A 13,233-nucleotide genomic window follows, 5' to 3' on the forward strand; every position below is an offset into this window, starting at 1 on the left:
CGTGATGTTTATCTCCTAGATGATGTCTGGCTAGATGAGACTTCTTGAAATGGACATGTTGTACAACAGGTTGTCCAAAACACTCGTCTGCAAACACATCAAGAGAGTTACTTCATCCAAAAATGTGCATTCTTTGCTTGATAATGATTGTAATTACATGGAAAAGAGCAGTTAACCTTCAAAATCTCCTTTGTGATCCACAGAATATATAAAGCCTATATTGAGTTACTTGTTTGTTAAATGTGTCTTCCGGTCTCCTTAAATCAAATATCTATCTCTTTTCTATTAAAAAAGACATGGCTTTATGTAGTGGTTATAGGCCCATTCGTTTATTGAATGCAGATATAAAAACTTTTAGCGAAGGTGTTGGCAAGATGCATGGATTTTTGTCTGTCTTATATCTGATGGCCAGACTGGGTTTATTAGGGGACATGAGATGTCATCTAATATTCATTGTTTGCTAAATATAATGTTTGACCCGTCTTCTTCTGTAGCTCCTGAAATGATTATGTCCCTTGACTCTAAAAAAAGCATTTCACCGCATATAATGGAATTATTTAATGTATTAGGAAAATTTGGCTTCGGGCACAATTTGATTTCATGGATTCATCTTTTATACTCTGCTCCCTTTGCAAGTCTGAGAACCAGTTTTGACAATTCCTCTTCCTTTCCTCCTTCTCGGGGGACAAGGCAGGGATGCCCTATGTCCCCTCTCCTTTTTTTCTTTGGCAATTGAGCTGCTTTCTATTCCCTTAAAATCTTCCCCATTAATATCCGCCATCCGCAGGGAAGGTGTTGAACGTTGAGTCTCTTTATACACACACATTTGTTGCTATATCTCCAGGATCCTGTAGGCTGTGCTGATGAGGTTATGCACCTGCTTGACACCTTTGCCTCTTTTTCTGGTTACTAACTGAATTTTACAAAAAGCGAATGTTTCCTCATAAATTGTTATTTTTAAAGTTATTCTTCAGCGCTGTGATGGGGGTTTAGCCCTGTTAAATCTTTCATTTTAATACTGGTCCTTTTAATATTTCCAAGATTTCATTATCTTACCATCTTTGTCTCTCCAATCTTCTAGCTTATAATAAATCCCATTGTGCTGAACAATGTCGAAAGCATTTTAGTTAAAAATCATTTTCTGTTTACAGCCCTGTTTGAAACGATCACTTGTTTTTGCCGTCTGATTAATCGCACTTTTAAAAGACGGAGTGATAAAGGCATTGCTCTTCTCTCAGATCCTGCTATTTTCAGTGACCTTATGTCCAAAAATAATTTACTACAGACTTATTCATGCTTTCCAGCTTTGTAATTTTGTCTAGTTTACCCCAGATGCCAGAAAAATCCCTGCTTGAGAGTTTATTGTCAACCCTTATAGATGGTAACCTTATCTCCTCTATCTATGTTGCTTTCATCTAGATCTGAAGTCAACATGGGAGAAAGAGTTAGAGCTCAGCTTTTCTGAGGCTCTTGTTAGAGTTCATTCTACTTCTACATTTAGGCCTGATTCAGTTGAGAGTTTTGGACCAAACAAACTTTTCAGTACCAAAGCTAGACTTCATAAATTGTTCCCAGAAATGGATGACTCCTGTATCAGATGCTCCTTTTCTCCAGCGGACCATGTTCATGAATTTTTCAGTTGCCTTAAATTAGTCTAATACTGGGCTTCCTTTTTTGATTTTCTTTCATGAGCTAAGAAAAAAATTCAGTCTTCTTTACTGTATTGTTCCGTGTTTTATATGTGTAATAATAAAACATGTGGAACAAACATGTCACTCATATGATTAACACCTTCTTCAGTAGTAATTATAATACATTTACATGTTATAATATCTCCCACGCTGCATCCTCAGGGCTCAGAGTGTGAACCAAACCTTTTTAGATTTCATTAATTTAGAATGAATATTAAATATCCGTCACTGGCCAAATCCAGAAATATCTCGTATTCAGAGCAGCGCTGATGGCACAGCAGGTTGAACTTCTGCAGAACTGTGTGTGTGTGTGTGTGTGTGTGTGTGTGTGTGTGTGTGTCCAGCTGTGCAGAGCAGCATCTGCGTGAGTCTCGGTGGGAGAAGGGCCGAGCAGCACACACACACACACAGATGGATGGGCTCTGGGCAGGCAGACGAGTCGATCAACGCAGAGGACAGATTCAGCCAAGTGCAAATGCATCGTGTTCTTACCGTAGAGGCGCTGTCAGCACACACACACTCACACTCCTGTAAGCATGCAGATGTGCTTGGTAAATAGGATCCTCTGCCTGCTAGGCATGTCAGGAGGAAAGTCTTTCCTCGTCTGACCCGGTTATGCTCGTATCACCAGAGAGAGCGAACGTCTATGTGTTTGTTTGGGTTTGATGTTTTTTGCTTGTGTGTTTGTTTATTTCTCCCCTTTGCTAGAGACATGTTGTCTTCCCTCTCATAGCTCTCTGGAGGAATATTCCTCTGTCTCTCAGGCAGGGACTGCTGTCTGCTGTCCGCTCATGTGCTCCGCTCCAGAGGTTAAAATGTCAATCAGAGAGCGGGAACGTGAGGATGAAGAGAGGGCTGCGGAGGAGATCACAGGGTGGAATCGGAAAAACAGAAAGGCTTTTAGTTTGTTTTTGCGTTAGTTCTGTTGTTTAAAAATGCTTTGGATACACAAATGTATCGCTGTTTATTATGCCAATAATGTGCACAAAACTCAAACTGACAGAGCTTGAGATATGACTCAAGCTTCGTTCAAAAATTTCACATTTTTAGGCATCGTGTTTACGGTCCGGTGACTTTTCCAAACAATGTGTGGGCGAAGTTCATGATGCCTGTCAAGACCAAACCATATTTCATCCAAAACTCAAAAGAAAAAAAATTATGCATTTTATTTAGCGTATACAAGATTAAGCTGTACTATTTAAATTAATGTCTTTAAAAAGTTTAAGCCAAGCTAACCAAAGCTGAATTTTTTTATTTATATATATATGTATATATATGTGTGTATATATATATATATATATATATATATATATATATATATATATATATGTGTGTGTGTGTGTTAAAATTGTCTTTTTTGTCATCATTGTGATATTTTCTGTACTGCCTTAAATTTTGTTTAAAAACAAAAATGAAATGTTAACATATTTTTGATAATTGCATATGCATAATTATGTATATAATTATGCATATGCAATATAATTATTATAAAAATGCATAATTATGATTCCTTGTTTGAAATTTTATGTTGGCCAAGGCAATCACAAAGTGAAGTGTGACAAGCTCAGTGGGAAAAAGCATTGATAAGATAAGATACTCAAACTCTGACTCTTGGGGGCTTTTGTCAGGCTGTTAAAAGTATCATGAATTTAGTTTGTTAGACACATTTTGTTATTATTAAAATTTTATTAAACCATTAAAGTGGAATTGAAAAAAATAAAAATCGGAACACCAAGGACACCATAGGACCCTTTACTTTGCATGGTCTATATACTTTTATCACATTACAAATGTAGTGAAATCAGTGTGACTTAGCTCTTCTCTGTCTGTCTTCTCCTGTGTCTGTATGTTCACAGGTAGAATGTAAGAAGGCCCAACCAAAGGAGGTGATGTTTCCTCCAGGCACGAGGGGGAGGGCGAGAAGTCTTCCGTACACCATGGACGCCTTCATGCTGGGCATGGGCATGTTGAGTGAGTTTCACGTGAACACACACACACACTCTTACACTGATGCAAGATAATAACTTGCTATTGGCTGCTAGACCAGAGACAGAGGTCTGTCTGTGAATGTGTCTCGTTAGTTCAGCTCAGGTGCTGTGGGATCCTTCAGACCTGACGAGCAGATAAACGTCTGTATTAATGGCTCAAATGAAGAGGAAAATTAGGCTGATGTTCAGTGCAGCCATCTGCCTGACCTCTGCCCTTGCTAATGACAGCACCACTAAACGAGAAGAACACATCAGCTACAGGAGACAAACCTGCTGCCAAGATCAGTGCTGTTAATCATTCGTAACACTCACAGATATATAATAACATTAAGATCGTTTATCGGGTTTTTTAATAGTATATAGGCTTAAGATAACTTTGATGATAATAATATAAAATATATTCAATTATTTTTTTATATTATTTATTTTTAAACTGAAGGTGATAAACAGATTTTCAACTTAATATAAAAAAATATTATTACATTTTAGAATATATAATGAATTTTACCTTATATTGTGTGTGTGTGTGTGTGTGAGAGAGAGTGTTGTTTGTTTTTTGTTTTACTATATAAGCTGAAATAAGGAGCTTCACACATCCCTTATCTTATACTAAACTTTTAACAAAGCATGAACTTTCTAGAAGTTTTCATGGATTATTGCTGTGGAGGGAGAGAGAGAGAGAGAGAGAGAGAGAGAGAGAGCATGAAGCACTCATGTGAAAATATTAACTCTGGTCTTATCTAAATGAAACTGGAGTGAACAGGACGACCAGACAGAACTTAGTACAATTTGCATATGAAAAAAAAAGCTGCAGATCAGGGCTCATTATTTAAGGAACTGTAAGTTTCTTATACGCCAAATCTCATTAAAGCTGCTGCATTCACGCTTTTGTTTACCGCAGCTAATCGTGTCATTTATCTTTATAGTCGGGCGCCGTGTGTATGTTTGCTGAGATTAATACACATTTGAGCTGCTGCCTGCTTCAGCTGCCGCAGATGTATAATTGATTTTAAAGTGAATCTGAGCTGTTGAGCCATAAAATAGGTATATTAGCCTGAACATTAATAATGCAAATCAGTGCCTGATATAGCAGCTGCCAGGAGAGGACCCTGCCTTTTTACCCACAATGCACTGAGACATGGACAGGTTTAGCTCAGCTCGTTTCCTGCATCTCATCTCGGTTTCTTCTTCTAGTCTTGTCTAATTTTTTCATTTTGTTCTCATCTATTTACTACTCTTTTTTTTCCCCCTCATTTCTTCTCCTATATTCTCTCATAATTTCTCATTAGTAAGCTAATTTGTTTCTTTCTCATGTCAACTTTCCCCCTTTAGTAGTCTTGTGTGATCTATTTTTTTCTTAGTTTGCCTCTTTTCTTTGGTTCTTGTCTCTTCTCATCTTGTCTCATCTCACCTTTTCAATTTAAGTCTCATGTCTTCTCTTTACGTCTTTACCATCTCTTTTCTTCTGTTCTCTTCTCAAATAGTTTTATTTCTTCTCTTCTTGTTTGTTCTCAATTATTTCTCTGTTTTTAGTTTTTTTTCTTTTGTTTTTGTCTTATCCCTTAAATAAGTTCTTACTTTGCATCTCATTATCTTTTATTCTTGTCACATCACATCTTGTTCTGCATTTTCTTTTTTCTTTCTAGCCTCATTTCTTTAATTTTTTTTCTTGCCTCATCAAACTTTTTCTCAATTAATCTCATCTCTTTTTCTGGTCTTGTCATCTATTCTCTCATCTTCTTTCATATATTCTTTAATTAATTGCGATTAATTTTATATAAAAAAAGTGATTAATCGTGTGTGTGTGTGTGTGTGTGTGTATATATATATATATATATATATATATATATATATATATATATATATATACGATTAATCACTATTAGTAATCTGATTAATCAGATCTCTAATCTTTTCTTTTTTTATTGTTTTCTTTGTTTTACTGTTTGTCTCATTGCACCTCATTTTGTCTCTTTTTCAAATGATTCGTTTTCTCTTCTCTTTAAGAGTACAACATATTTTAGGCGCATCACACAACAAACACACAAACTAAAGCAGGGTGGGAGAGCTCCTGGAGTCGTGTATTTCCTCCCTGGAAGAACACTTTTTTTTTTTAAGCTGTGTATTCTGTGAGAGCTGTCAAAAGTGTTTTCATTGCTGTCAACTGATATTGAGTGACTCGTGACAGGTTTGGGAAATCATAAGTGCACATATGCCAGCTCTGCACGAAGGTGTGTTTGGAGTGATTTCTCAAATCTGTGAGTCGTGATTTATTACTGAGCAGTGGTGACTGCTGTTTCACATTCTTGTTTTGGGAAAAACACAAAATTAATATGGCATGTAAATTTCAAAGAGAAAACGTGAGAAAATAAGGCCAAGAATAACACGCATCAGAATCTCTCTCTCTCTCTTTTCTTTCGGCAGAGCAGCATCAGAGAAAAACAGATGGCAGTGAAATTCCCTGAAGTTGCCACTTCATTTAAAGTGCTCATGTGCTTGAAAACATACTGTTGTGATATTCATCCTCCCTTTCAAGTGCTGTTGCTCTTGTGACAGTGTTACATATACACAGCCTCATCCAGACATGTCTAATTACTAGTTCCTGATTGACCAAGGTTAAGGGTTAAGCGTGATTCTTATCCTAGCGAGCTGATGTTGTTTCTGTCTATATGTGTGTTTGTAGGTTACCCAAACATTGTGGCAACATACGGTCGAGGATACACAGGATTTTCTCCTAGCTACAGTTACCAGTTTCCAGGTGAGTCTGTCTGTCTGTCTATCTATCCGTCTGCCCATCTTTCTGTCTATCTCATTATGAAACTCCAAACTGTCATGTAAGTCAGCATCATTTTGGGAGCTTGTTACATGCACACACGTGAAGCTGTGTGTGTTTGTGTGTGTGTTTGTTAGAGGCGTGAAGGTGAGCACATTTTTCTGCAGCTGGTGGCAGATATTAGTGTTGATATGAGTGTCCTGTGGATGGCCACCTGCCTGCTGATATCATGAGCAGAGCTAATGGGTTTTTCTTCAGTGGGTGTGATGGATGTTTTGATGGACGCTGGTCTTTCCCCAATATGTTGTAGTGCGCATTTGGAGTTTTAGTGTTTTTTTTTTTTTTTTTTTTTAGCTATTTTTGTCTTGGTTTTTGTATTGATAGCAACACGCATCAACATATTACTGAGAGGTGTATGTGGAGGTATGTATGAGTTTTCGTTTTCTCACAGAGCTTAGTACTTCTTCAAACATTTCAGAATAGGCATATGTTATATTTGACAGGGTTGACTCATAAAAAGATATACATACACACAGGAAAACACACACACTGACAGTCCCATTCACATAAACACACACATTCTTGCTGTGCTCTGATCTGTGGTGAGCCTCAAACTCTTGCACAGTTACTCATCTTTATGTGACGGCACCTGACACCGATATACCATAAAATCAAACTACAACAACATCTGTCTCTCTCTTGCTGTTGCTTTGGTACTGAAACTAGAAATGAACCCTGAAACAGGACAGCAGTGGAACACTCATGCGCGCACACACACACACACACACAACTTAAAGCCTGTAATTCTCTCTCACACAAGTCTGAATCCGTGTGAGATCATGAATGAGCCACTGACAAACCCAGTGATCTCTCCGTCTCAACCGTCATTATGGAAATCAGCCATCTGTAAGGAGACTTTGGGAGAGCCGTTGTGCCCCTATTCTTCTTCTTTTTTTGATGCTGTCTTTGAATCATCTCGGCTGTGCGTTGAATTTTGAATCTAGGGTTTGTGTTTCTTGCTTTCCCGTACTTACAGATGTCGTGCACATCTTTTGGCTATTTTGGATTTGTGTAATTTAAAAACTATTCATATATTATAAAAATATATAAACTATTTCATAGATGGATTTCATTCTCATTATAAAAGCTCTTTAGATCTTCTGAAGTTACCCACAGATATTTACACCAGGACATGCTGCTCTAGTTGTCAATGTATTTCCTAGATGTCTGGTTTTTTTTTAATGCCTAAAGATGTTTCTTAAGTGTTTGGTGAAGGTCATTAAAATGCATAACAAATTAGAAGTGTTTACTTGGGTAATAATGAGGTGGCTTTGCTAATTAAAACTAAGTGCTTCTAGCTAACAAGACAGGCTGCTCATTAAAAGGGTGGAGTCCTTCCTGCTGACACCCAGAGCTCCTCAGTGGATCAACACTGATACCTGTTGCCCAGGAACCCTAGAATATATCATAATTTTACATAAATTCAGTTTTGTTTAGTTTTTTTCACGGAAAGTAGTCTGAGCTATACTTTACACATTTAAAATCTTCACCTAAGGTCGGCAGAAATCATCATCCTGGAAACATTTCCATTAGAAACAGGCCAAGCGCTTCGGCTCTTTTGTGCCTGGGCAGGGAATGATTTATTTTCGACAACAAAGTTCGGCCTGCTTGAACGCGTTTCGGCACAAGGCCCTGATCTGTCGAAAGATGTGGAGAGGTGGTTTTGTTTTATGATTAGATGAGTGGTAGGAAATGTATGTCACCTCCATGACATCTGCATTACACACACACTTAAACACATGATTCACGGCCCATATGTTTCCAAAACAGAAAGAGCGGTGCGATGAGATCGTATTCTTGTTGAAGTTGCGCAGTCACGGCTGTCCTCCTGCCCATAAAAACGTCTCTCATTATGGTACTGGTGACGTTTGAAGGTTTTGTGATGTCCAGGGATCTTTCTGGAGATTTCTAGTGCCTCCTTTATCGTTAAGTTTAATGGTGTATGAAAGGGCTAAAAAAAGATTGAGCTCTTTAATCTGCCTGGCAAAATGACTTTTTGTCCCCTAATCAAACGCCAGAAGACTTCACAATGAAGATCCAGCACAGAAAATTGTTTCATTTTGGCCAAAACCTCTCTCATATGAAAACTGATCTTAGTTTAGACACCTGTGCAGAAAAACCCCATTCATAATGATTCTTCTGAGTGTTTATACTGTCGTGTAGGAAGCAAAGATGTAGTTATATGTATGCGTGTTGTGTTCTTCATATAGACAGCACCTGTGCCAAAGGCTACTGAGATTCCACCTTTGATATTGCATGAAAAGCTTTCGCAAAACTACAAACAGCGCATCTTTTTTTTCATATGGACAGCAACAACAGGTCACTCACTGCACAGATGAAAAGAGAGCCAAGGCTGCTGCCTTTCCCAGCTCTTATTATGGTAGCTTTCATTGTTTTTATTTTCCTTTCAAAGTGGGCAATGAAGGAAAGATGAAGGCGCAGATTTTGTCATTTCACAGCTCCGTGTTGCTTGATAAGACACAAACAATGTGTGTGTGGGCTCACATCAGATGTATTTATAGCCTAATTTTAGGACATGTGGATCTTTTCAGCAGCTGTTTCCTAAAGCAGGGTAGCTCTAGCATAGTCAGACTTAAAGAACATTTTTCTCTCTCTCTGTTTAATTGTAAGATGTAGAACAGTCTGCTTTGAAGGCATTTCTGGCTGATTTCTAGAGTTTTCTGTGTGAAACTGTCATCAGCAGCAGTCTTGTGTAGGATTTAAAATTCCTTTCCTCCTCCTTCCTCCTGTCAATGCTCCTCTTCCTCTCCCTTTCAGTGTCGTAGACCCCTTCTGTTCTCCCTCAGGGTCCATTTGTGCGTTTTTACGGTGCCCAGGGGGCTCTGGAGGAAGCAGGGAGAGCAATGTGTCCTTGTGCCCTCTCAGCAGGGTTTTCCTCTCCCATCAGCCCATTCGCTGGAGCAGATTCAAATAACGCCATAAAACTGAATGCTAAATGTTGGCGTTATCTCGTCTGTAATGAAAAGCCCATGAAATTGATTTAATGCTGCAGCGCCTCTCTCAAGCAGCCTCTCACGGCGGAAACACAAAACAATGAGTCTCCGAGATCTAATAATTAACCCACCTAATCCGGCAAAGTTAATCTCTCGCAAGAACTTTGTTCCAGCGTTAACTTTGACGAAGGGAGAGAGGCCGCTGAGGGACAGAAGATGCTGTGCAGAGAAAGAGACGAGGGGGAGAAAGCAGCACAAATGACTTGTGACACTTCAGTGAAGGACACTTGTGCTCGGCAACAGCGAGCAGAGCGAAAGAGAGTCAGGGACGCGTGACCTCCATTAGCATTAGCATTAGCATACTGATTTGTGTTTTGTGAAGAGATTAATGAGCTGAGGAAAGAAACAGGAAATGACATGCGTAATTTAAACCGCAGAGACCGCTGAGGTTTGGTATTATCTATAACCATCCTTGATCTGGAACGGTTTTATTTTTGCTACTTTTATGGCTTTTTTACTTTTTTTGCGTCGCACAAAATTATACACGCTTACATTAGTTTTTTTTGTTAGGTATCCATATGACAGTTTTCCTTTTGATTTTATTCCTCTTTTTATTTATTTGTCTCTCTCTTTTTTTATATTAAGTTTAGCCATGTCACTTTTTCATTAGAATTTTTTATTGACTGGCCATATGGCAAACTTTCTATTAATATTATTATTTTATATGCATTTTTGTTAACATTGTTTAAAAATGATTTACTTTTTGATTATATCCTAATTTTGTTTATTTTTTAACCCCCGTCTAATGCCCTTTTTTTCACCCCATCTAACCTACAAACATTTAGTTCTCTGAGTTGTGGGTTACAGTCTGGTGAAATGACATGCTGTAGATGGGCGTTAGACCTCCTTGTAAGTCTTTACTGCTCTGATGAGCAGCTGTCAGACGCAGATACATGCTTTCATTAAAGTGCCGGGACTGTAATTATATTTGTTATGAAATAATAGAGCCGTAGATACTCCGGCCTGGTGGGTTTTTAGTTGCCTTCTACAAACATGATGATTATGTTTGATTAAATAGTTTGAACACTGAACTCGTGACTGTAGTTAAATATGTAGATTCTTCAGCAGTCTCAGTTTACCACAAACAAATTGCATGTTGTGAAACACAATGCCATTCAGAGTTTTCCTGGTTGTTCAGTATTGAGTAGACATCAGCAACGGCTGATTAATTTTTTTCTCATAAACTTCCAAGAAGAGCGTTTAGATGAGCTGTATGGACACACACACACATAGTCATTATTACCTGCCATTATGGACCTTAAAGAGAACCGCATGTCCTCTGATAATTCTCAATGAGATAATAGGCACTCAGTTGCAAGCAATTAATCCCACAATCCTCTGCTCTCAGCTCTGCTCTGTCCGCTCACGCTCCATGTCCACTATACAAATGATCACACTGATGGATTGAGCTCTGATGCATCTCGGTCAACTCTGCTAACACATGAGAGAAGACAGGCGCTGTGTTAAATCCTCTAGTGGTGTTCAGTCAAACAAGTACATTTGTCCTCCCAGTGGAGTAATCGTTTTTTATAAATACCCATAATTCTTTTCTGCTCACCTCGCATTAGAGAGTTATTGTGAAAGCCGTCTAAAGTGAGTGCAAATGAACTTTAATATGTCACATTTTTCTGAGCCAGTGTGTGAAAGAAAAAGCTGATGGTCCCTCCATGGGCAACGTGTTCCTATGCTGTCTATAATTAAAAAATGTTGCCACGAAAGAGAGAGAGAAGCTGTAAATCAGTCCTGCTAGCGCTGCTTTAAACAAGTAATTATATTTGAGTTCTTTAGATTTATATGTAATTATTTGAACGATGATGTAGCATCTCTCCTGTGTGTGTTGCATTAGTGTGAATAGAGATGTTCTGGTGCGTTCACTTGGATGTAAATTTGATTGAGATGAAGAGGACTAGTAAATCATTTTCTCCTCTCATTAGGTTTCCCGGCGACGGCGTATGGACCCGTGGCGGCAGCAGCAGTGGCGGCAGCGCGAGGCTCAGGTAGGGCGACCCGGGGAAGAAGCGGCTACAGGGCGTACCCACAGAACGCAGGGCCAGGTAAACACTCTTTACCGCCTGTGTTCTGAGTGGCTACTGCTCCCCCACCGCCGAAAACACACACACACTCACTTTCACTAGTGTCTTGTTTCACATTATTCACTTGTCATGTGCCCTAATCTATCATTTCATGGCTTCCATTGCATCTTTGTTGAACAAGATAAATGCCTCTGTTATGACTGGCTACAGACTGTTCTCTGTATAGCAACTTTTGCTAGGTTAGTGCCAATCAGAAAAGGGCACTGCTGAGAGCAGATCTTGAACCTGAACTTTTCTGTGGCCTGGGAAGTGTTTGTTTTAGTACCCTCTGATGTGAATGACTCTCTAGCACTGTAAAGAGGAGTATATCATCTAGAATCCTTACCACGCTCTGTCAGAAGTTTGAAGTGATATAGGTTTAAGAGTAGTCAAACATAGTTCTTTTTTGCCAAAATTGACAATTTGGATTGACATTGACATTTTCTATTCACAACTCCAATTTGAAAGGGCAGTGGAAACGTGTCTCAATATTTTATAATGGTTTTGTACAACATGAAGTATACAGACACACACACAGTAATGATACATCATGCAAATTGTCAGATAATCATTGGATGCACTTCTAAAGGTCACATATGGCCAAAGTTGAAATAGTTGAATCTGAACATCACATAAACTGCTTCCAACACGCTGCAGCTATGCTCAATAGAGTTCAGAGCACTGGAGAATGTTAAAGTAAGTCATGTCTCAACAGTAATGGTGCTCCAACAATAACACGTGAACTTTATACTACAGCTTACAGACTAAACATCTCAAAGACTTGATAACACACTGTAGTTGTTCCCTTTCAGTTGGAGTTTATTGGCCTAGTACGACTGCACTTAAGGGGAAATTGTCTTGGTGAATTGCTTTCACAAACGCACTCAAGGCCTCATCTAAATTCTGCAGTGCCTTTTTGCTGCCGTTTCCTGTTAAAGTGAGAGTTTCAGTGATTCAGGTGGAGGTCTGTCTCCCTGGACCTGAGACCTGAGGAGCCTCGCAGCCTTCTGGAGGCACATGTCCCCGGTGCACAGCAGTGGCGGCATGTGTCTCCAACTGATGTGCCTCGTCCTTTCCTGCTTTGCTGAGACATCTCCCTCTGGATCTCTCTGTCCCTTTCAGAGCAAGCAGTGGTCTCTCAAAGGGGGATCACGGGATGCTTGTTTTTCCAGAGGTTGCCATATTTGAATCGATCTATTCCTGATCATTAAAGCAGAAAGGACTCCAGTGTGTGTGTCTCTGTCTCTCTTTCTTTTAGTTCACCTCATCATGTGCACCTTTCCACCCCCCATCTACTATTTCTATCTCTCCTCCTGTCTTTATCTCCTCTTTCCCCAGTGAGGTGGTAGTTGTCGTAAGACACTAACAGATCAGTGGAAAGTGATGAGTTTGCTCAGCAGATGAAGTGCAGTGGAGGCAGTTTCCTGTGCCCTGGTGTATTGTGGGAGTGTGCAGTGTTGAGCTATGTTCTTTTGAATAAGCAGTCCTATGTCAGTGCTTTTTCAATGGCCAACAGTTGCTGCATTTAACCCCAGTGTCCTACCAAATCTGCTGGTCTTCATTTTTTTCCCACAGAACTGTTGGTACACAGCATGGGTTGAGGTCCATTTGTGTTAATTAACAGATAGCAGCACG

General features: G+C 39.2%; 1 protein-coding gene across 2 annotated transcripts in view; it reads left to right on the forward strand.

Annotated features, from left to right (window-relative positions):
* The window catches only part of msi2a (musashi RNA-binding protein 2a), a 115,339-nt gene that overhangs the window by 88,737 nt on the left and 13,369 nt on the right, over positions 1 to 13,233 (forward strand). Inside the window, exons 9-11 of one of the 2 annotated variants that reach the window (XM_043229343.1) lie at positions 3,548 to 3,662; positions 6,363 to 6,437; positions 11,461 to 11,580. In XM_043229343.1, coding sequence (XP_043085278.1) covers positions 3,548 to 3,662; positions 6,363 to 6,437; positions 11,461 to 11,580 — 310 coding nt within the window. The remainder of the gene's footprint in view (positions 1 to 3,547; positions 3,663 to 6,362; positions 6,438 to 11,460; positions 11,581 to 13,233) is intronic. The other variant, XM_043229344.1, reaches the window with a different exon arrangement.

The sequence above is a fragment of the Puntigrus tetrazona genome, unplaced genomic scaffold, assembly GCF_018831695.1.
Source record: "Puntigrus tetrazona isolate hp1 unplaced genomic scaffold, ASM1883169v1 S000000002, whole genome shotgun sequence".
NCBI classification, from domain to species: domain Eukaryota; kingdom Metazoa; phylum Chordata; class Actinopteri; order Cypriniformes; family Cyprinidae; genus Puntigrus; species Puntigrus tetrazona.